This window comes from Notolabrus celidotus, chromosome 9 (genome assembly GCF_009762535.1).
Source record: "Notolabrus celidotus isolate fNotCel1 chromosome 9, fNotCel1.pri, whole genome shotgun sequence".
In the NCBI taxonomy this organism is placed as follows: Eukaryota; Metazoa; Chordata; class Actinopteri; order Labriformes; family Labridae; genus Notolabrus; species Notolabrus celidotus.
In genome coordinates, this window is record NC_048280.1 from 33,199,598 (window position 1) to 33,224,674 (window position 25,077).

The window sequence follows — 25,077 nt, forward strand, 5'->3', positions numbered from 1 at the left end:
AGCAGCTTACTTTATGCCATCCCTTACTTTTCAGTATGGATCAAATATTTATCTAAATGGTGTATATTTAAAATAAACGCTGTAAACTGTGTCATGTAGTCATAGTGACTTCTTCCATTAAGAGAGGTTTTTGTTGAACATGATTGGTTAGAAGTTTGTAAAGAGATGTGACTCCTGTTGTGATCTCTCTTAGTTTGTTAGCCTTTAATATTTACAATATAAGTCCCCAGCCAGCATTTCCATGTGGGCCCCAGATAGATTATATGTGGGCTGCAAATAAGGGTCCCAAGTGGGTTTGTCCGCGGGTTCCATAGAAGCCCCACCTGTAATTGCCCATATGGGCTTCAAGTGGAATCTATCCGGGCTTTACATGGGGCCTCTCTGGGCATTTCATATGGGTCCCATATAGGCCCCATCTCTATCTGAAGGAATATCTCACTGGACCTTGCGTGGTGCCCAAGTGGGCTGCAAATATGGGTATAGAGTGGGTTTGTCCGCAGGTTCCATAGAGGCCCCACCTTTAAATCGCCCATATGGGTCTAAAGTGGGATCTACTTGGGCTTGACATGGGACCTATCAGTGCAATTCATATGGGAATCATAGAGGGCCCATCTCTGCCTGAACAAATATCTCACTGGGCCTTGTGTGGGGCTCAAGTGGGTTGAAAAATAGGTTCTAAGTGGGTTTCTCTGCAGGTTTCACGGAGGCCCCACCTAGGATTGTCTATACGGGCCTCAACTGCGATCTAACCGAGCTCTACATGGGGCCTATCTGGGCAATTGATATAAGACCCATATAGGCCCCAAATACTGCCTGGAAATAAAGATCTCACTGAGCCTCAAGGAGGGGGCCAACAGAGTTTCAAAATGGGTTCCATGTTGATTTGGCTAGGGTTTCCCATACTGCTCTACATGTGGGTCCCTAAACACCAAAGAAAATATTTAAGTCAGGTCATAAAATGCTAAGTACAAGATTTTCTTTTCAATACAAATTCATGTTAATTAAGTCAGTATTCAGTAACAGATACCCATTTTTTGTACTTTTGTGTAAAACTAAAGATATTTGTACAGACTAGAAAGTTGGTTTGTATGAGAATTTTCAGCACTACCTGCATCAGGTGCAGGTCAGCAGATTCCTAGCCTGAAACAATGGCAAAAATGTAAAATAATGCACTTTAAAAAAAACGGTGCTAAAATTCACAAGAAAACTATGACACACAGATGTGTTTAAAACAAACTTGAATTTAATATAAACTGTCCCATCATGAAAAACTAGCCATTTTACTGCATAAACATTGGGCATTGTAAGCATTGCAAATGGCTGCTTTCGCTTTACTGCTCAAAATATCATGGAATACATAACAGAAACCACAATGGCAGGCATGGGAACTATTTTTAACTACTTTTACCATAGTTAGGTCTTCACTGTTCTTTTAAAAAAAGTATAAATTTCAACCTTGTAGAGCTTTGGTTTGACTTAAAACAGTGTGAATAAGAGGTTTTGGGCTATATAGGCAGAACAACTTGCGGACTATGAGTCAGTGTCATCATCACCGTCTGAGTTAAACTACCCCACTGTAACTAGTGAATGCACAAACTGCATATGTTGAGAACAGATGGTACAAAAGAGTGACAAGGTTGAACAGAAAACGAACATTGCCAACTTTGAACAAAAAAACCCACACAAATCTTCACACAGGAGGACAGTCACAACGCTGCCCACCCACTTTTTTTTAGCTCTAGTTTTTGAAAATAAATTTGCCAATCAAACCCTCAACTGACATTTTTTTAAATCCGTATACAAACAATTGTCCGTATATAGACTTTTACCTCCAGTACCAGATCGTTGACCTCTATTGGATTTGTGTCTCATCTTGAGACTGAAGAGCCTGTGTTTCACCCCTTCTGTTGAACTCCCTCTGTGCTCTGACGGCCCGCTTGCCCCCTCTGTCCCGAGCTCCTGTAAACCATTTTGAGAAAGCCTTCTCCGCATCCTTGTGGTTTATGTCCTTTGTAAGGATGTTCTTCTTCAGTGCTCCTAGAAATAAATGAAAAAAGTATCAACCTAGTAATTCTGACAGACAAACAATTAATTATCTATTTTCTCTTAGATAATCAGAGCAATAGACTCAAGGCAACTAAAAATTGACATGCATCATAATATGAAATACAATAACTACCATTTGAAATCACAATGACATCATAGGGTAGTCTATAAAGCCCTGTATTTTGGATTTTTATAAGTTTAATTCAATGCATTCAAGTCATTAAATCCATGAAAAAAAATGCATTTGATATAAACTGACCAGGCCTCTATTGTGAAAGCCACCTACATTTTTAATAGCTGTCAAAATCAGCATTGTAAGGACCTAATCTTGTACAGAGTACTGAATTTGGTCAAGTTGCTTGATCACACAGCAAACCAATTTACATGGCCAAATGCATTTATAAAATCAATATCTGGAGTCTGAAAGCCAATTAAATTTTGAATATAAACTTTTAACCTAACATTTAAATCATTTTTCAAACCTTGGACATAAAGTGTCCATCCTATTAGATACTTAATTTTAAAGAGAACTACCGTAAACAAGATCAAATAGACGTAGCTCCCTGAAGGGTTTCTTCCCATGACGTCCAAAGAGGTTGTATTGCAGTGCCAGGTCAGGTGACATTATAAACGCCATCATTCTTCGGGTTGCGTCATCTATCGAAGAACCTCCAATTTCTCCAACCATGGCAACCTGAGAATACATAATGAAAGTTACAGAAAATAAATTCTATGGTTACTGAACAGTTGGATGATACTACCATTTCATAATTCTTCTTTATTACCCTCTGTCTATGCCCCCCAAATCCTCATTTCCCCATGCCTCTCTGTCTTCCTCTCCATGGGATACAGGTTTAGTAAAAAAAAAAAAAAGAAAGAATGTCATGAAAAAGAAAAAGGCAGACTTTGAATGATCTGAGGCTATGAGGTTGTTATATTTGTACGTTAGATTAAAAAAAAAAATCATAATAGCACAATTAATAGATAAAATATTAATAAACCCATTTAGAAATATATTTTTGTCCAAATTTTGTCCACATAAAATATGACGCTATTTAGTAACCACATCTCTGTAAATTCTGAAACTCTGTGACCATGACAGCACAAGCAACATCATAAACGATGAGGACAGACTTGTCGGACACTGTTGTCGTTTCACCGAGAGATCTTTTTCTGCATTTCTTGTGCTGGATGTGAAATTATTTTCTTGACTCTATATCCACTAAACGGAGTGTGCTCATCTGTCTGTGTGTGTGTGTGTGTGTGTGTGTGTGTGTGTGCATGCACGTTTTTGTGTTTCTGTGTGCGCATCGGGGCTGAACTCTGTTGTGCGCGATACAGAGAGCAGAGGAAAATATGAACGCACAACGATGTAGATAAGTCATGTAAATAAGATAAATAACATAAGGCTATTTAGTCTGTTAAACAAAAGAACAAAGTATAGCCCTGATCTATAAGAGAGGTAACCTTAAATTACTTGTGCTTTGATCTGGCGCTATACAGAAAATAAAATTAACATTGAAATATTTTGATCTCATTAAATTAAATTATAAAAAAATTCTAAATGCACCTGCAATTTTTAATTTTTTTGTGTGTAATTTATTCAAAAAATAAATAAAATAAAATCGGGGAGGGGGGGCTCCAAGGAAAAAAGGTTGGGAACCACTGTGATAGATGATACGTGCAACCAGCAGCTGATAGATGAGTTACTGACAAGTGACTGACAAGAAGCAAGTGCAAATACAGTAAAAAGTTAATGAGACTTGAACTTACAACCCTTGACATGAACTCCAAGTCTGACAGCTTCTCGTTCATGGCCTGGACATCATCAATAGTTGTTAACGGAAACACTGCTCCCTGTGGTGGTTCTGACAACGTCGAAGCCTCTCTTTGCTTCAGCAAAGTGTTAAGCATTTTGCTATGCACTCTCTGTGTGTCCTTCACTTCCTCAAGTAAAGTTAGCAATGTTATACACATGGCTTCTCCAAGGCTACTGGCACTGTTAAGACTTGAGGAGGCGCTACTGGCACTGCTCACACATGAGGTGGCACTCGGGCTTCTCAGAGTTGGAGTGGCACTCGGGCTTCTCAGAGTTGGAGTGGCACTCGGGCTTCTCAGAGTTGGAGTGGCACTCGGACTTCTCAGAGTTGGAGTGGCACTGGGGCTTCTCAGACTCGGGGTGGCACTGGGACTTCTCAGAGTTGGGGTGGCACTGGGGCTTCTCAGAGTCGGGGTAGCACTGGGGCTTCTCAGAGTCGGGGTAGCACTGGGGCTTCTCAGAGTCGGGGTAGCACTGGGGCTTCTCAGAGTCGGGGTGGCACTGGGGCTTCTCAGAGTCGGGGTAGCACTGGGGCTTCTCAGAGTCGGGGTAGCACTGGGGCTTTGCAGAGTCGGGGTAGCACTGGGGCTTTGCAGAGTCGGGGTGGCACTGGGGCTTTGCAGAGTCGGGGTGGAACTATAGTCATTTACTCTGTATGGTGTACTAGTGCTTCCTGAGTAAGCATCGTGACTGGTTACTCTCGCACTTACAATTGGCTTATATGCTTTAAAATGGCTACCAAATTCAATGGGAGGAGAGGGAGGCACTTCATCGTCACCACATGTATCGGATTCCTCTTCACTTGATTCAAGGGGTGGGGCTCTCATGGATCGCCTACATTAAGATAAAAGTAAAGAGAAGTTACTCAAATGTTATCAAGACAGTGCTAGGCGTACATACATTAACATAATGCAAATACTGCATTGCATTCCATCCCATCTGTTTTTGTTCCCATTTGTTGAATTAACAATACTAATTAACTCGCAGCATCAAAGTACACAGCTGAACAAAGTCAGGTTATAGTAAGAAAATGTGGTCAATTTGTATCTGATAGGCGTTTCACTTGGTGTTATCGGTGTTATCCACAAGTATGAGTCTTAAAAGTCTTATGCCAAATAAATAAAAGGCAGATTATTCTTTGTCAGCTGCATTGATAACTTAGGAATCAGTTGAATTGTTATAATTCATTGTCTTTGTCTGATGGTACATTGAGGACCTTAATAATAGTAAACAGGTGGAGCAATTTAGAAAATATGGAGAGGAAAGATTAGAAATTACTGATGAGTCTGGACTCCCAGGGAGGAAGCTCAGGCCAACCAGCATGGAACAAAGCATGTCCCAAAGGTAGAAGGAGGCTGGTAGTGGAGCTGGTACATAGACAGAAGGAGGTAGTAAGGTGCACTAAGGCTGTGACCCAGGCTAAGCAGGGACAGTGGGTGCGTCTCAAAGCTCTTAACTGCAGTCTCCTCTCTCCTCTGCCAAACCGGAAGTAGTTACTGACCCGCCATTTTAAATTGCGTCCCAAAGCTCCTAACGCTGCTGGAGGAGAGAGGAGTGAGGACGGAGGAGACTGATCGGAGGAGGGATAATCGAGGAGACACGGGAGCAGACTTCACGGAAGTCTTTTCTCTGACAGACACGCCCCCTTAACAAATACCTCTCACTGATTGGACGCTGCAGCGGCTCGGACTTAACTGAAACTTAACTTCAGCTGAGTTTAATAATAATGAAAAGATGGACCTTAAAACAGTCACTAAGGGTGCCCTGAAACAGATCATAAACATCCGTCTGTGTGTGATGAGCTGAGATTAAAAAGTGTTTGATGTGAGTTTCAAACACGAAATACTGAACATAAAATCAAAATAACAGGATCACTCCTGAGTTTTATATCTGATTGTTTATTTCAGATTCACTGTCTGATTAAATAGAGACATAACATCTAATATCATAGATAGAATAGATATATTCATGGTCAGTTATTTCTCCTGTTAGTTTCCCCGTTTGTTCTGGTTTTCTTCATGAAGAGAATTAAAGTCTGACAGTAAAGTTTGTCTGTTAGTAAAAACACTTGTTATATTTCCCGTCATGTTAATAAAGGTTCATATCAGGCTGATCATTAATGAGCACGGGGTTTGAAAAGAGGTGCATGGTTTATATTTTCTCTTAAAATAATAAATAATTTAATAATGAGGCATTTTACCGGTGAATCGATCCGTGATGCTTCAGGACAGAATAAACAGAGAGCTGATTCTCTTCATGTGCAGGTGTGTGTTAAACAGGTAAACACAGAGACAGAGCTCTGTTACTGTTTATATTGATCAGAGTTATTACAGTGAACATGTGTGCAGACACAAACAGCTGTTAGAGCCGTCATCACAAACCGACGTCGCTTCACTTGACGCTCCGGAGGAAAGGACGTCTCATTTCTCTTAATACAAATCTCCTCGTTTCCTCTCTCCTCTCGTTTCATTTCCTTGCATCTCTGGTGGGCGGGGCTAAGACGCGAGTGAACGATGCGAGGATGGAAGATAAGAGCTTTGAGACGCACCCAGTGTGTGGGTGAAGAGAAGAGGGAACTAAGGTGAAGGGACCTATGAAGTATGGAGGATAGTCAGGTCTGGGGTGCTATCACTGCAGAACGTAAACTTCTGGGTCGACAGGGACCCATCATGTTCAATTGTGCTCAAGGTCATGTAGCACAAGTTAACCTTTCAACTTTAGTTCAGGATAAACTCATAACAAACATTAGAAATAATAAGGTTAATTTAACTCAGAAAACTTTAGAATCTAAAAGAGGAAGAACAAATTTGATAAATATTCATACCAAGGAGACTTGGATAAGGTTATTCAAAATTGTATGAAAATTTCAACAAAATAAATGAACATAGATTAAATTATTTCACAATGACAAAATAAATTAAAATCCTTTTTTGCTCAAAAAGTCTTTTTCATGCTCTTCAGTTCAGTTTAATCAATGTCTTCTTTCAAAACATTTAGTTTAATTTCAGTCCAACTTAGGGCGTTTTCACATCAGGCCCAGTTATTTCGAACCATGCTGCCATACATGAAAAAGAAAATCCTCTGCTGGGCTGGGCTGCAGTCAGGCTGAGCAGCATTGTGTAATGGAAAAGCCCCATTTGTCACTTTCTGGCAAGGGGACATCACTGTCACTCCCATCTCATCTGAAAATACCTGTCCTTTTCCCCCTCCCTCCTCTCAGTACCAAATTGCTAATTTTGTGTGTATTTTTCAAAAATGTAAGTGGGCGGAGTCAGCTTTGACTTTGGGATTCATTTACACTCAAATTTATCTTTAAAAATACATATATTAGGCAAAGAGGAAAAACAAAATTTTGATCCATGTATAATGTGAACTTAACCCAGAAATTAAATTAAGTATTACTTATAATAAATTATCTATAGTAATAGTATGTGAATAATATAATAGTTAATAAATAATGCAATAACAGATTTAAACACAATCCCAGCATAAACGGGAATAAAGGGTGTGACAGACAATTTTTTGGTGGAAATTTGTTTCAGTTAAAATCAGAGATGGTCATGCAGGTCAAAAGACTTAAGCAGACAATGAGTCTGTTATTATGGATACAAACTTGAACATGCATTAAAGGCTAAATAAAGCTTTCTGATATTAATCACAGCTTTTTAAGGCTTGTATCATTAAAATCTTTCAGGTCAGACCAGGAAACCATTCAAAATTAGAGCACAAATTTGTTTCATAGGTTTAGCCCTTTAATTTCACTCTCAAAAGATTGATGTTATTACTTTTAAATGTACTAAATTTTCTTACAGGGGACCATGCCCCTGACCCCCCCTAAAAAGGTCTGAGTACGCATGTATAGAACTGTACCACTTCTGAACTGAACCCTGAACAGTGTGGTTGCCAGGACAGTGTGACAGTGAGTTGTTCTCTGGTTTTCCATCTGTGTATGAGCTTTGTTCAACATGTACCTATTCGGTACATGTCTGTACCGTATCGAGAGACCTGCACCAAATTGGTACAGTATGAAGTCCTACCTTTACACCACTAGAAGATACCATACCCAAAGCTCAGGTAAAGGAATCAGTCTTGGAATCTTCCTATCCTTACAAAATAAATAGGACTATTGAACCTGGGGTGTACTCAAAAATGTATAAGCCTCTGAGAATATAGTTTCTTAGACAGACATTTAGTTCTAGTGCTTTACTTGATGTGTTTAAGTACACTTACCTTCTTTGTCTCTTCTTTGGTACATCGTTGTCTGTTTGAAGATCAGAAGTAGCCTCTGCTCGTGCAAGCTTGCGTCGAGCATCCTCATATGTGTCTGTCAAGTGACAAAAACAAAACAAAACATATGGTTACAGCTAAATTGTTACACCTACCCCCTGCCATCCACAACCAAAAAACCCTTTTCTTTACCTGCATGTCCAAGTGCACGCACACTGTATGTCCCCCATGAAGCATCTGGTCTTTGCCGCTGTTTCACTGCCTTGGTGATATTAAGATTGTGGCCTGCTGGCCAAAAACAGTCCGTCTTGTCCTCATCAGTGAACCAACATGATGGAATAATATCCACAAGAGCCCTTCCTTCACTTGACACTTCCTCTCTGAACTCCACAATGCTGAAGAGGGGCATGCTGCAAAGTTAATATTAGGTAGATCAACAGTCGTGTAACTGGGGAAAAGCCACTTTTTCATCTTGAACAGGAAGCAGTATCAGTTTTTTTGTCAAGTCAGTCAGAAGCACGCCATGAAGCCTGTCAGTGAGCTGTGTCACCTTTCTGATCCCCATACAAGAAACGTCAATAGGATAATTGTAAAAGCATCCTTGTCGCTCGTAAAACTGGCACACAGCATACACTTCTCCAGATGCTGCAGACTCCACAATGTTCTTCACAACAGCAACTTTGGCCTCAACATCAAAGCAGTTGTTGCCTTGAGAGCAAGATATAATGTTTCCCTCGTATATGTACCTTTTGTACTGTATACAAGAAGGAAAGTTTGAGAGAGTTGGACCACATGCATGTGGTGGTTGAGGCTTGTTCCTCATTTCCTTGATCTTTCCTTGAGGACAGCTGGGTTTTTCACCTAAGCGTCGAACAACTTGTTGGACAGGGTTTTGTGGTCTTCTTACCAGCCTCTTTAATGTTCCCAGATAATTTTCGAAAGGAAAACATGAAACATTGTCTAGGGGACCAAACTTCCTTGCATCATCAGCCAGATGAATTAAAGAGTGGGTGTTGTACACAATGTGCTCTGTTCCATAAATCTTTGCAAAATTGGTCACATAACATTTCAATAGTTTGTCCGCATAATCACAGTATTTGCTACACAAAGCTGGGCTAAGAAGAATTCTTATTGCTACAGACAGCAACATAAAGTTCTTGTATAGTCTTGGAGGTAAACGTCCTTTAAGAACCACGGGGCCTGTGTACAACAGAAACTGTCTGAATTCTGTGGCCTTCCACTGACTGTATTCCATGAGTGACCGTGGTTTTCGAGCAAAATTCCTCGGCAGATGTCCTCTGATTATTTTTAAGTGGCTGGAGATAACTGCAATGGTGGCTGCAGAAACCCTACACCGTAATGGTCCTTTGATCCACAGACTCACAAGTTTTCGCACATTTCCTAGGCAAACTAGATGCATGTAGTCAAGAACAAAGCATGACACCATTCCCATGCCTAGCTCTTGTAGGGGTGAAACACCATGATGATGTTCCTCATCTGCCATATGTTCAAACTGTTCATCTGTTCTCAGTGGTGCAGCCAGATCTGGAAATACAACCCTGTTCTCTGTTCGAACTCCATGCTCGGTACAGCGTTCACAGGAGCTGTAACCTGAATGACCCTTGGTACGTTTTAAGAAGGCACGGGCAGGGGCATCACAGATAAAGGCATCAGGAAGTGCAATCTTGTAATGTATTCCATTGTAATGTAAACCCACCTGAGTTACATGCTTCAGGTCCTGGATGAAGTCCTTCAGGTATTCCTCAACAGAATTAGGCTTTGTAGGACCTGCATACAGACCAATGATAATAACATTACATCCTGGAATTTCTTTGACTTTGGCCAAAATAGGCCATAACTCCATTTTTGAGCTTCGGAAGAGGGGCAATCCATCAATGTTGACACGAAGAGTTAGAGACTCAACTGAAGGTTGAGATTGCTGTGATAGCAATGTAGTTAGAGCATTTGATATCCCAAAATGATGATAACACCCATCTCCAATGTCTTTGACTTCACATGTTTTTGAAGTTGATAAAAGAGTCCTTGGATCTTTGGGAAGATCCAGGCCGCACTGCACTAAAATTTGTAGTAGTTCTGACAGGGCACTGTGTGAAATGTTGCGACTTGCTGCCCAATCAGCCAACTTCCTTTTGACATCAGTGCAAGGGTCAGTTTCTTCAATGCAACCCTCAGAATCAAATTCTTCATTGCTGTCACTGGATAACATGTCATAATCCGGTTCTTGGTCACTTTCATATTGAAAATCCTGCAAATCCAACACTTCCATTTGAATATGGCTTTCTGGTTCGATGACATGGCCTGGATTTGATGAGACACTATTTTTGAGACCATAATGTTCGAACATCCGCAAGTGCTCCGCAACTCTTGCTTTAATTCGTCTCCGTTTAGTCCGCGAGCTACTGTGGTAATCCATTTTTGGATCTGAAACAAAATAGATTAACAACTAGTTAATGAAGAGAATGAACAGTTCTAAGGCATCATATTCACAAAACTTAAGCATTCATTTAGTTTAGCATTCATCGTGGACAGACCAGGCTGATGTGAGCCTACACAGGGCAGACTTTCATGACTTCATGCAAAGTAGATCTCTGCACTCACATGCTGATCAACCCAAGACACACTTCGGACCGCCTCCCTGCATTTCATGCTGACAGTGTCTTCAGCAAATAAATAAATATGAGCGCAGAGCCCTTTTATTTATCTATTTATTGATATTTATTGTATTTTTATATTATTGTATTTATTTCCACCTTATATTAAATTTTTGAGTCCTATTTTTATGTATTTTTTCTTTCTTTCTTTTTATATATATATATATATATATATATATATATATATATACACACACACGCACATATATATATAAATTTATTTTTATTTTTTTACCCACAGGATGTTGAGTGCGCTCTGTCAACGTTGCATGCTACGCAGTAAAGACGTTCCCATTCTAATCAATACAGCATCACCCTGAGTCTATCTTTGATGCTTCCACAGAGCAGACAGCATCAGACAGGAAGTCAAGCGTGGAAGAGGCCCATGTCATCCGGTGAATTCCAAAATAAAACACCATATGTGGACTCCTGACTGTTAATTAGTTAAGGCAGATGAGAAATACTCCCTGGTTATGGATTTATCATTAACATAGAACAACCCCATGGTCTATCCCTGATCCATGTCAACCATAACAGGACTTAAAGCTGTTAACTCTGTCTGAAGGTACAGGTAAAGTAGAACATAGTTTACATTACTAAACAGGAATAAACCTGGAAAAACGAAATTTTAAAAACACTGTTGCTTGTTCACATACAGTAGAAGCACAACGGTCACAGAATAATATCAAAATTTAGCAGGAAATAGATCACAGAAAGGCAAATCAACCTGTTGTATGTTGTTTTCTGTATACTGAGCCCAGCTGCCATGGGATGCGCTACGCTGCTTCTACGCTGCAAACACACTTCCAGCGGGCATCTGCGCAACGACGAGCGCTGCCTGGCAGAGCCGGGACGGGATGCTGACGGAACGCACCCAGCACGGATCCTGTGGGTTTTGGGCTTTATATCAACATCGTGCATCTGTGTAATTTCACAGCACAAATGAATACAAACATGCGTTGCTAGGTCAGTCTTGTTATAACGAGGATATCTGCTGTGGAAATCTATTTCCACGGACAGATTTAGCGCAGACAGCCTTTAATTTCTGCACAGCCTTTGAATAACACTTTCCCGCTGCACCACTCCAGCAGCTATAGCCCACTGTCAGACACCTACAGACCAGAATCAGCCTCTCAATAGGCATCTTGCCCTTGGCACCGACGTGCGTTAATCAAGCTATGGAGTCAACCACCCGTCCCTCATCTCATCTTTATTTCAGATACTCATTTGGAACTAAACAAGAAATAGTGTCGTTATCTCAATTACATTATCCTCTCAACTTTACAAAAACCCGCGCGGTCTACGTGGCTAATGTTACCTGCTAGCTGCACCACCTGTAAGGCCAGACTGTTCAGCCAGCTAGCTTACCATGCCACATCTAACTCCGATCCTCCTGAACATAATAAACTTAATGTCACACATAAATCAAGCAACGATAACATGGACCATAATACGGGAAAACCAGTTGTTCAAAATAGTTTAACAATTTGTCTTACCTTTTGCAAGGATATCTCTGCAAACGAAAAGGGAAGAATGAGGTAGATGCCAAGATTCGCGCTGAAATGCGTCTTTTCAAAATTATCCATCCGCCAGGGTTGTCAGGCCTGTGTGACCAAACCATGGACCAAACTAGTAGTGATGGGAAGTGCGGCTCTTTTCAGAGAGCCGGCTCTTTTGATTTGGCTCACAAAGAAGAGCCGACTTTTTCGTCGGATCTTTTGTAGCCGTATATTGTAACTTTGCAAAAACTAACAGTTTGTTTTGAAAACCCTTTTACATACAGTTTTTTTTTTATGAGAAGCCTTAAAATTGCCTAATTTTGTGAATTTATTCTGTTACAAAAGCATTCTTACTTTTGTTTAGTATTTTAATCAAACTTTTTTATTGCATAAATTAACAAAAAAACGCAAACATATCCATAGAACAGAACCAAAACCAAACTCAAGCAAACATTATGTAGGCATTGAGAAAAATCAGATGCCTCAGCTCGGATGGGCTGATCCGATTTCTCCCAGATGTAGCCACAATACACAGCCTCCCCTCCATCACCTTCACCAGACGTGATGACATTTCACCACACAAAAGGTTTCGGTCTGGCACTACTTAGTGAAATGGAGGAATACTTTTAAGTGCTTCACATGTAGGATGTAGAAATAGGCAATACTTTTCTTTTCTGTCTCTTTTCTTTCTTTTTTCTTATTTTTTTTAAATTTCATACAATTTGGGTATCTTTTGATGTTAGTAAACTGATACTGATACTGAAACCTATACTTTAGAAGAAAGAATAAAATATTGGACTATTATTTTTTTTAAAAGGTATACATTTCTGGAAAATAAAAAAATGTATCTAGGTCATCAAGAAATGTATTTACTTACAATAAATGTATCTTAATAACTTAACTTCAATTTACTTGAATTTAAAAACTTCAATTAATTGAAATGTTTGTGTAAGCAGATAAGAAATAAAGTTTATGCAAATAAGTAATTAAAGCACAAAGTTAAAGCACTCTTTTCCTTAAAAAAAAATCATATAGAGTGAATTAAAGAAATACAAGTAATCAAAGATTTTAAGAAAAATATTTATCTTTTTATTTTTCTCCAATTTGGTCTTCATACACTTTGTGGTCTGTCTGTCTGTCTGTCTGTCTGTCTGTCTGTCTGTCTGTCTGTCTGTCTGTCTGTCTGTCTGTCTGTCTGTCTGTCTGTCTGTCTGTCTGTCTAAGATAAGATATAGCAGGGATTATCTGACCTTCAGGCACACACAGTCCAGTTGAGAGAGACAGGGAAGTGCCCGGGGAGAAGAAGTGGTCATATACTTGTATTTATAATGTTCCAAATTAGTCTTTATTGTTTTACTCAAGTATTTTTTAATTCAGAAATCTACTTTTCACTACATTTGTCAACCCTAAGGAAGATAAAGGAAAAGGATCATGGGCATTCAAAAAGTGAGAGTTTTTTTGTACAGTTTATTAAGAAACTATTCAGACTCGCTTAGCATATTTTTAATTTTGTTATGTTGCAGACTGATGCCACAGTCTTTAAACTATCTTTTTGGTCCCATTAATTTGCTTGCAATTTGTCTGCTTAACCCACATAGGCAGCCCATGAGGGCTTGTGATTTGGGACCATATAACTAAGCCCATATGGGTCCCATGTAATGATACCCAGTTCTACCCTATGTCTGCTTAAGCTACATAGGCTCTGTATGGGTCTTGAATGCGCAGCCCATGAGGGCTTGTGATTTGGGACCCGTATCACTTAACCCATATAGGTCCCATGTAATGTTACCCAGTTCTACCCGATGTCTGCTTAACCCACATAGGCTCTGTATGGGTCTCGAATGGGCAGCCCATGAGGGCTTGTGATTTGGGACCCATATAACTAAACTCATATGGGTCCCATGTACTGAAACCAAGTTTCTAGCCTATGTCAGCTTAAGCCACATAGGCCTGTATGGGTCTCGAATGGGCAGCCCATGAGGGCTTGTGATTTGGGACCCATATAACTAAACTCATATGGGTCCCATGTACTGAAACCAAGTTCTAGCCTATGTCAGCTTAAGCCACATAGGCTCTGCATGGGTCTCGAATGGGCAGCCCATGAGGGCTTGTGATTTGGGACCCATATACCTTCACCCATATGGGTCCCAGATAATTCTGCCCAGTTCTAGCCTATGCCTACATGACCCACATAGGCTCTGTATGGGTCTTGAATGGGCAGCCCATGAGGGCTTGTGATTTGGGACCCATATAACTAAACCCATATAGGTCCCATCTAATAATACCCAGTTCTAGCCTATGTCTGCTGAACCCACATAGGCTACATATTGGCCTCACTTGGGCAGCCCACACAGGCTGCCCATGTGGGGCCGATATGTGTTAAACTATATGGGTCCCAGATAATTCTGCCCAGGTCTAGACTATGCCTACATGACCCACATAGGCTCTGTATGGGTCCTGCATGGTCAGCCCACACAGGCTTCCCATGTGGGTCCTATACTACATAATCCATATGGGACCCACACATTATTCCCAGTTGAAGCCCATGCCCACCCCTTACCCATGTAACCCAACTGTAACCCACATGGGGCCTACATTGACATGCTGGCTGGGTCTGCCTCGGTGCCAGCTCCAGGCTGCATTCTCATTGAATCATACATGTGTTGTTTTTAAATGACCCCAATGTCCCAATGACCCCTATATGTCTCAAAATAAGACCATGATTCATCTGAACTCAGCAGATACCAAAGAACAGACACATCTAAACAAGTACTCTTTTTTTTCCTCCTCTGTGTTAATTAAATGTTGTCAGAGAAAGAGGAAAGACGGTCTCCTGCTCATCTTCAGGATGTTGATTGCTTCTAATGTGGAGATGAAACAGGCCTTTTGTCTGTATGATTTGTTTCGGCCTCCTTTAACATGAGCTGGAAGTGTGACCAGTTAACATAAGATAAAAGGGACGTGAGGGGGAAGGGGGGTGGAGGTCTCTTTAACACCTAATTGCCACACCCATAAGGTGCCATTAAGCATCTGACCTTTAAATACAATGCTGCAGTAATGATCGACGTTACGCTCAGACGCAGGAACAGTTCTTGAGTGACCTTAAACTTTTCTTCTTACTTTATCTTTTTAGATTTATTAATTTGTCGTTTGGCTCATCTGAAATGAAGTGATTGAAGTGTTCTATCACACATCGGCCTCTCCCTGTTAAATCATCATTAGGGGTCGTGTTCCTGTGCCCACCCACCACAGGCTGCACATTTCAGGGAGGGGACTCTTTCTTTCTACATTTAACCAGTGAGCAGCCTGATCCCGAGGACACAGAGGGCTTTTCAAAACCTGGACTAAACCCATCAGACCCTCACGGAGCCGGGGATCCTCTCAGTTTACACCCGGAGATGTGGGAGAAAATCTAAAACAGCTTTTTTTTTAAGAGATCAGGATGGATCTGATTTTTACGCACTGCAGCGCGGATCTCCTGAATATGTGTTCACCTCTCATCAATCAGCTGGATCAGGTTTTTAACCAAAGTGAGGGGATATAAGTTCCTTTAGAGACTCTCCTGGTGTGGATGGACAGGTCAGGGGAGCATATGCGACACTGTGGGAGCTCCGCTGGATTTATTTACCGCATCCTTCTGGGATTTATCTGATCGGATGAAATAAAAAAGAGGATGTATGGAATAAACCAGCGCTGTATTTACATGTAAGGAGACTGATTACATGAATATGAAAATATCATTTGTATATATGACTTCTTTAACTGACAACTCATGATGCATTTATTGTTCACTCCTGCAGATCGTTTCATTTTTTCGTGCTGTGGTGCCATGCTCAGGTAAGCGCACACAACTTTCCTTACTTCAGTATCATAGGAGTGTTTTAAAAGTAGGACTAGACACAAAAGCTGGAATAACACAGCGCCTATTATTAAGTCTGTCTGTTTAAAAGTTTTAGGGGCAAACTCCACTCATAACCTGTTATGAAATCGGCTCTCAGTTTGTGTCTTGATCCCAAATTTCCAGATTAGAAAGAAAAAAATTATACATTTCATTTTTCCCTTTGCATAAAAAAAGGGGGAGAATCACCCGTCTCCTAATTTTAAGCAGTATGTGAGGACGCAGGGCGCAGTGACGGACCAGCTGAGCCGCAGACAGGTCAGGGTGTACCAGCTCTACAGCCGCACCAGCGGGAAACACGTCCAGATTCAGGGCAAGAGGGTGACGGCCACAGCTGAGGACGGAAACATGTACGGTAAGAGCTAACCCGCTGATTCCTACTTATCTGTGCTCCTTTACATCCAGCAGTTGCGCCTCACAAAGAGGCTCGATCATCTTGTTCTGGACTGACCGTCCTACAAACGACACAGAGGGATATTGAACTCCAACATGTTTGGACATGCCTCAGATCTATTATTTATTTATTTATTTTCTTGCATATGGCGCAACTACTGATCTTTAAAGAATAAGAAGAAAAATTCAACATTTAATCTTATGAAATCCTCCAAACCTCTGAAAACTCCCTGACTGCCAAATTATTAAACCAGTAGAAACACTTTTAATCTCCTCTCATGTTGCCGCTTTTATTTTGCAATCCTCGGACTTTGGAAGGACATGTTTTTGCTCTTCTTCAGGTAAAAAAAAAAGTGTCCAATTATGTAAAACTTAGTCTGAAAAGTAGAATATTAGAGCACAATTTAACTGAATGTCAAAGCAACAGTAAATTAAAGGCGTTGAAGTCCAGATACAATCATTTCAGAACATGACTTTATTCACAAACCTGCTGTGCTGTTGTGAAAATGTGTTCATTAACTTTAAGCACGCACTTTTTTTTGTACATTTCAATTAATTTAGTATTTTAATTGTTCTTTGTTTTCCCCCATTGCTAAAAGTTGGTTCTAAGCTTTTATGTATGTAAAAAAAAATCTGCATTGTGTTGCAGCAGAGCTGTTGTGATTGACAGTAGCAGATTGTAGAATTTATTTCTCTGAGTAGATTAAGAATCAATTCCTCTGATGCTCACTTTATTACATATTTACATTTTCCTCGATATAAAGCAGTGCAGACTAAAAACAAGGAGGCCGAAACGATCATGTGAACCGACATGTATCAGGACTTTGTCTCATTGAAGTCTGACAGACATGGTAGCAGTAGAGTGCATGACGTCCTTATTTATACAACCCATAGAGGGCGCTGTGATCACAGCATGCCAACATAAACGCATTACAGCACCAACAATGGTAGCTATGTCCACAACTCTTCATAAAAAGATGGTCTACAATAAGTGGATATATTGAAGTAATACAAGAAAATGTACCATCATGAATAATATTTAAATGAAAGAAAGTTAAGAGTTTTAATTCATGTGTATGTAGATGTGTCAGCAGGAAGTTAAAGCACGATCATGACTCAGGATTTCTCAGTAAACTGAAATAATGTGATGTGATTCAGCTGCAGACAAAGATCCCAACATCATAAGAACAAAATAGTTAATTCAATTATATCCTCATAAAGTTAAGGACTCAGAATATCTAGGTCTGCATGTGTCCAAAATGTACCTCAACAATACTTTAATGTAAAGTGTTGATTAAATATTGATAGTGTAACTTTTTTAACACTTTCATAAGCCCAACTCAAATAATATGAATGTATGGGTATTTTTTGCGTGCAATTTATGGATAATTAAAAAAAATCTGTGTTGATTTAAAGTTTGAAGTTTGAGCTTTACCCCAAAAAAGATGATGAGTTTTGTGAACGTGGATCAGAAGAGATGTAATATGCAAATAAACTACATTTTTTTAGGCTAAATCAAACAAGGAATTATCCTCTTTATTTGTCTTCATGTAAAATCTGAGTCAACCTTTTTCATTTTTTAGCTGCACAGTAGATTAACACGTGAAGGTATTTATTAGAGGGATTAAGTGAAAATCATTCTAACCTCTCAGCTCCTGCTGGGCTCAAGCGTCCTCAGGCCGCTCCATCCCTTTAACCTGCAGCCCGCTCATCCCTCCCTCTGAGAGCTGCTCTCAGACCTGTATGTTAATTCACTCCCTGCTGCATCCATGAAGACATTGTCTGGCAAACTAACGGCTGATTAGGACAAGGTCTTTGTCTCCTGAGCTCCAATACACAAAGCTGTTGTGATGCCAATAAGCATCATTTAACTGCATGACAAATTCAATTGAGGATGTTTATTCTGCTCTTTAGTGTGAAGTGATAACGTTTGGGTAATCATTTGGTGTTAGAGGGTTAATGTCAAGAGGTTTACCTCATGAAGCCCACAGTTTGTAACATCTGTCTGCAGTTTCAGGGGAGATCGTGACATTTTTTGATATCTACTCTTTTAAATTATTTTAACTATTTGTTTTTATTGATTGTGTTTCTAAGCTTGTACAGCACTTTGTTTTAAAATGTGCTATATAAATAAAGTTTGACTTGACTTGAAAACTTGATTTTGAAATATGTCGACAGACTGTTTTGTGCAGACGTAGATTTTAAGATTCAAGATTCAGCTTATTTGCCATTTTTAAATGCATCTGCAAAAAAAAAAAAAAAAAAGACATGCAAACTCCTTTAAAAACAAATCAACTATAAACAGAGCATCCTAATAAAAAAATACTCAGAACAATTTAAATGAAACAGCCTGTGGACAAGAAGAAGTCATAACAGTAAAGGAGCCAGGAGGAGTATTCAAGTAGACATCACTGTATCAAATGCAGATGAGCTTTAATACAAAAATCCAATGACATCATGTTCTGTTTTTATCTGACGATGTGTGATGAAGCTAAAATTTGAGTGTAAATGTTGTGATGAAGGTCTGAGCTCAACATTTCAAAAACACCTTAACACAGTCAGTGATGAGTATGTGTTGGATGTCTCAGAGTTCCGTCTTCCTTCAGCTTTTTGACCCTCTTCTCTCTTGTTTTTTCCTCGCAGCTCGCCTCTTCGTGGAGACGGACACGTTCGGCAGTCGAGTGAGGATAAGAGGAGCAGAGAGTGGACGCTACCTCTGCATGAACCGGAAAGGGAAACTGGTTGGAAAGGTACATTAAAAACATTCCTTTATTTAATTTGTGTGAGACTAAAAAAGAGGTTGCAGATACATTTAGCTTACATAGAAAGGTTTTCGCAAGGCAGGAGACTCTAAGAGTAAACTTAAATGAACAGAAAGAATGTAAGTCCGACCTGATCAGTACGGGAGCTCTGAGAGTCAGGTAAGAAATATAAATCTGTTATAATCTGAAGGACAATTTAAGAATAAAGTTGGACTTCTAAAGTGCTAGACTTTTATTTATCTGTGTTACTTTTGGGAAAGTTGTGTTTAATGCACATTCAATGTTAAAGCATAACAAAAAAGAGATGTGTTATTTGAGTTTGAGATCAAAATTCTGACACTTTTTAAAACTAATTCTTTCTTTCTTCGTTTTTTTATGGCTGTTTAATTTGTAAAATTTGTATAAAGTTGTGTTTAAAGCACATTTACAGTTAAAGAATAACAAAAAAGAGATGTGTTATTTGAGTTTAAGATAAAAATTCTGACATTTTTATAAAGAAATTCTTTATTTCTTAATTTTTAACAGCTTTTTGAATTATAAACTTAGTAAAAGTTGTGTTTGGACAGGCTGGATAAATAATGTTAAAAAAGATGAAGCCTGGAATCCTTTCTCAGGACTTGGGGTAGTTGTGCATTTCACCCCCTTGTGGCCAAAGTGAGTATTACAATAACAAAATCAGAAGAAAATGACCAGATTTATTTTTAAAATGCTCATTTTGTGTTCAACAGTTCTTATATATTTTAAGACAAGACATTAAAAAAATCCATCTTACATGAACATACACTCACATGTGTAACATAGACATAGTATGTTGACAAAGACAGAGGGTAAACAAAAAAAAAGACACCGTTAAACAAACATATAAGAAGTGACAAGTAAACAAAAAAACAAAACCACACACGCTGTTTCCCAAATACTGAATATACATCCATCCTTCACATAATTTAAATTTAACTATTAGATTGACCTTTTAAGTTGCTTAATATGCTCATTTTGAATCTGTTAAAGAAACATGAAGAAGCGTTCAGCTGTTTTCCACCTGCTGGAACCTTTTTTTTGTTTAACACATGATATTTAAATGAATGAGTTCTCTTCATAAAGGTCTCAAGTTATAAAAAAAGAAGACCAAACGTATCTATTCAGATTTAAAGAAGTGAACACATTCCCCATGTGGCTCTCAGGGCTCCTGTCTCTGATTTAACAGTTGAGACAGGTGTTTAAAACCATGTCAGCTCAAGGAGTGAGAAAAAGACTTTCATGACACTGGAAAGAAACACGGCTCTTCAGTGTGTGAGCCTGCACACGCCCTCTCTTTATCAGATCTCACGTCCACTAAAACAAACAGGGCAGCTCCCACACCGAGCCTTCACTCCACTGTCATTGTCTTCTCATTACTCGTCCGTCATCCCAGGACATGATGTGCTGGAAACAAGGAATCCTCAGAGCACTGACTGATGGTCGCTCAGTCTGATTGGCTGATAGCGATGAGGGGAAAGTTCCCTCCCATCATGCACTGCCTGCGTGTTTGGTCATAAGTCAACGCTCTAACTTCCTCCATGGAAATGGAAAAGAAGGATTCACAGATGTGGCTGACATGAGGAGTCATAAATCTGTTTGTCATCACGGTGACATCAGGTTGTTTTTTAGGAGGAAAAACCAATCGTCAATTTAAAGATGGCAACAAGAAACAGCAGCAGTGTGTGAGAGAGAATACAATAAAGGGGTTTTGTTCTTATAGCAGCTGAACTTGGATCTTGTCTGAGACCTAACCGAGATATTGGAAGTTAACAAATCCATGACGGTTGTTTTGTGAGAGGAAGAAGAAACTTCAAAGCTTGATGTCAGACAGGACATAGAGGGCGTCAACGTGTTTTTGTTTCTGCGTTTCAAGAATTTGTAATGATTGCAAACATTAGTCATTGTCAAAATTTTGGAATACGGGTGTGCTGTATTCCTCGTAACTCAAATTAACATCTTGTTTTCCGTGTATAAAAGCTGCAGATTCCTCTGGTGGTATAAAAAACTTTGTCAGTTTGTTGAATTGAGATGAATAGATTTGGTAAAACAGCTGTTTGATGGAGAGCAGAACTGACTTTTTTTCCCCCCCAATGCAGCCAACAGTGGTTCATGTGATTAAGAAAGGGTGTCATGACAAAGTTTGTCCAGTAGAGGGTGCACCGGCCCTGAAGTTTTTAACCCTTTTTATATCGTCTGCAGGACATAAATCGGAGTAACACAGCTGACTAGACACTGGTCTGCACTGAAAATAGTAGACAATATAGAAATACATTAACAAGTAGCCTTATGGGTAACTTACGTAGTCACACCGGTGCAATGTAAGCTTTATTCACATGTGCAAAAAACTCCTGAATACCCTCTGAGATTTTTAGGGTGAGCTCTATGTCTGAACACACACAGCTGATTTTTCACACTGACTTTTCCTGTTTCTAGTAAAATGTCCACAGGAAGTCAGAGTGAGCACAGCAGGAAGCATTCAGGAAAATTAACCTCAAGTGAGTGAGTGATGAGATGAATAAAAAGGTCTGTGGTTAGAAAAGGAGAATAATTTTCTAGACGAGAACAGTGAAGACGTCTCTCATCTCTTCATTCATGCGCAGTCATCATAGTGTAGACCTCTGTAGCTTTGTCTGCCATCAGATCGTAAACATTAAACTGTTGCAGAATGCGTTTTGACCTCACGTCCCGACCTGATCCTGTTGTCCCTCGAAAGACCTAGAGATGTGAGGGAACTGTGTTAATGAGTAACCCTGAGACTCTCAGGGACAGAGCTCCTGATCATTTCTCGAAACTGTTAGGAGCACATATGTTAAAGGAACTCATGCTCTCCATTTTAGTGATCTGTGATTTTTTTGCCAAGATTGGTCATTTTCAAGCGGCAACCTCTGGTCTAAAAATATGAGTCCAATGTGGAAGTGCTAAAAACTGCAGTTCATCAAGGATCCGCTTGAGGCTGGCTCCAGAAGTACCGGATACCACATACACACCAATTCAAAAAAGCCAATCTTTACAGCAGAAATAAACATGTTTGCAGCCTGGTACAAAAAACAAGTGTAGTCTGGATAGCTCTTTTCTCCATCGGCACACACTCTGTACGGGAGGGGGGGGATTTGTATTCTAACACGTCAATTTCAAAGACATTGAGATCACAAGTCTTCCAATGAGAGGCACAGCTGATTTGATTGACAGGCAGGAACACTGTAGCTGTTAGCTAGGAGGCTCAAAGCCCGCCTCTTTACGTCACACTCGCTCGACAGCAGCAATATGGCTGCCGCCACCGATTGGCCTCAAAACAGTGCTTCAGAAACAGATGGGTGACGTCACAGATACTACGTCCATATTTTATACAGTCTATGGTATTTTTATGAACAACATAACAACATAAACTGGAGAATATACTCTTTTCTGAACCCTTGACCCTCCCCATTTCTGTGGCACTTTGTCTGAAATACACAGTTTAAGCAGGATATATAAATAGATAGAAACCTGTTTGTTTCGTGTTTTCTTGAACTGTAACGCATGTTTCCTTCTGTACTAACCAAAGAAATCTCTTGTGTCTCCATGTGCAGCCCAACGGCCGGAGCAGGGACTGTATCTTCACAGAGAAAGTTCTGGAAAACAATTACACAGCCTTTCAGAATGCCAAGTATGAGGGCTGGTATGTGGCTTTCACCCGGAAAGGGAGGCCCATCAAAGCCTCGAGGACGAGGGAGAACCAGAGAGAGGTCCACTTCATCAAGAGGCTGCACACGGGCCCGCCTCCCTTCCCCAACACGGACCAAAGCAAACACTTTGAGTTCATCAGATTTCCGTCCACACGTCGTGCGAAGCGGAACAGGAAATCACGTACCTCTTCCTAACACACAGAAACAGCAAAGGACTGATGACAGAGCTGTGAGACGTGGAAGAAACAGATGCAGTTTTATTTTTGTATATTTTTGATATAGGTAAAAGATGGTTAAAAAGCCATAAATCTAAAGTAATATTGTTGTAAAATGCTCATGTGTAAATACTGAAAGAGAGTAAAAGAAGATGGGTTATATTTAATCGTCCTGTGTGTATGTGTTGACTGGAGGGAGGCTGTGATGAGGGAGGTGAAGAACAAACAACTGCATGACAAACTCAACACTTCATTACCTTTAATTAAAGTGAATTCAACATTTACAGAGTTTAAAGAGGGCTTACAGTGCTGCAGAAGTGAAACTCTGGTGACAATAAGCACAACATTTAAGTGTTATCATCAACCAGGAAGTTCCATCGAGCTTTAAATCATGGCGGGCTTCTCTATTAAATTAAGTTTTCAGATGTGTGGACCATGTTCTGGGTGAAAACTCAACATTTACACCTAGAAATTATCCAGGTAAATTACTATTTTTATTCATTGCGAGGATGTTGCCAAATAGTATCTCTTAACTAGAGTATTAATTAACATTTCAGTCGCATAACAACCCGAAGAGATGGTCATGATTGTTTCATGATGCATTTGAGAGATATGGCTTGCAGAAATCAGTTTGCAGGTTCCTTCCCTCAGTTTTTCTTCTACTGCACACTACCAGTCAAAAGTTTGGACACACCTTCTCATTCAATGTTTTTTTATTTATTTCAATTATTTTCAACATTGTAGATTAATACTGAAGACATCAAAACTATGAAATAACCTGGTTTTGCCATAATCTGGATTACAACAGTAGTCAAATAGGACTATCCATTGTGTACTAACCCTACCTCTGAACAACACAACTGATGGTCTCAAACACATTAAGAAGGCAAGTCATTCTACAAATGAACTCTTGACAAGGCTCATGTTCATTAGAAACCATTCCAGGAGACCACTTCATGAAGCAGACTGAGAGAATACCAAGAGTTTGCAAAGCTGTCATGAAGGAAAAAGGGGGCTACTTTACAGAATCTAAAATCTAAAACATATTCTGCTTTGTTTAACACTTTTTTTGTTCATTAAATAATTCCATATATGTTCTTTCATAGTTTTGATGTCTTCAGTATTAATCTACAGTGTTTACAATAATTAGAATAAATACAAACCCTTGAATGAGAAGGTGTTTCCAAAATTTTGACTGGTAGTGTATTTGGCTATGTCATATGTCTGTGTATGCAGACAAAGAGAATAGAAAAAAGTACAATATAATAGTAACATGGTCAGTTGTAATGAATTATAATAATAATAATAATAATAATATAGCTCATATAATTTAATGTAATATAATGCGGTATCATACTAATAATATAATATAATATGATAAAATAAAATAATAAAATAAATAAATAAATAAAATAAAATATGTTCTTTCATATTTTTTATGTCTTTAGTATTAATCTACAGTGTTTGAAATAATTAAAATAAATACAAACCCTTGAATGAGAAGGTGTTTCCAAACTTTTGACTGGTAGTGTATATTTGAAACATTAATGGGAAATACCTCCAGTTATATATGAGCAAAATAATGCAAAAAAACTTGTGTAAAATGTCTTAGAGCAGTGAAATAGCACTCACAGTGTGTACGTGCTGCAGCTGATTTAATTGCAGCAGACTACTTTAACTGAAATCAGATAAATGGCACATTTTTAATTCAACTTGGGATAAATGAAAGAGCTCAAATGAGGCTAAAACTGCAATTTCAATCTAATAAAAGAATACATTTTAGTTTACACTACTGAAAAGTTGCAACACCTACATTAAAGGCCCTGTAAGAGTTTACAAGAAGAGCCTTTCACCAACTCTTCT

General features: G+C 39.4%; 2 protein-coding genes across 6 annotated transcripts; one reads left to right on the forward strand and one right to left on the reverse strand.

The window, feature by feature from the left end:
* Positions 1–236: 236 nt before the first annotated feature.
* Positions 237–12,446, reverse strand: LOC117818241 (uncharacterized protein DKFZp434B061-like). Of its 3 annotated transcripts, XR_004632330.1 has the most exons (9): positions 12,261–12,446; positions 9,810–9,880; positions 8,285–8,502; positions 8,096–8,189; positions 3,820–4,699; positions 2,581–2,740; positions 1,830–2,037; positions 1,109–1,140; positions 237–921 (listed from the first exon to the last, which is right to left on the reverse strand). XR_004632330.1 is itself a non-coding variant. In XM_034691005.1 (7 exons), the coding sequence occupies exons 3-7, from the start codon at positions 8,499–8,501 to the stop codon at positions 1,853–1,855; spliced, it is 1,536 nt and encodes a 511-aa protein (XP_034546896.1). In that variant the 5' UTR covers position 8,502; positions 9,810–9,880; positions 12,261–12,445; the 3' UTR covers positions 1,222–1,852. The 3 variants fall into 3 exon arrangements, 2 of the variants coding, with proteins under 2 accessions (XP_034546896.1, XP_034546897.1); XM_034691005.1 differs by lacking the exons at positions 237–921; positions 1,109–1,140 and having other exon boundaries at positions 1,222–2,037; positions 12,261–12,445; XM_034691006.1 differs by lacking the exons at positions 237–921; positions 1,109–1,140 and having other exon boundaries at positions 1,222–2,037; positions 9,810–10,534; positions 12,261–12,445.
* A 2,877-nt stretch (positions 12,447–15,323) lies between these two features.
* On the forward strand, positions 15,324–23,381 carry fgf17 (fibroblast growth factor 17). 3 transcript variants are annotated; one of them, XM_034691007.1, is made up of 5 exons: positions 15,324–15,968; positions 16,064–16,100; positions 16,339–16,516; positions 19,198–19,304; positions 22,904–23,381. In XM_034691007.1, the coding sequence occupies exons 1-5, from the start codon at positions 15,937–15,939 to the stop codon at positions 23,192–23,194; spliced, it is 645 nt and encodes a 214-aa protein (XP_034546898.1). In that variant the 5' UTR covers positions 15,324–15,936; the 3' UTR covers positions 23,195–23,381. The 3 variants fall into 3 exon arrangements, with proteins under 3 accessions (XP_034546898.1, XP_034546899.1, XP_034546900.1); XM_034691008.1 differs by having other exon boundaries at positions 15,327–15,968; positions 16,369–16,516; XM_034691009.1 differs by having other exon boundaries at positions 15,327–15,968; positions 16,372–16,516.
* The last annotated feature ends 1,696 nt before the right edge of the window (positions 23,382–25,077 follow it).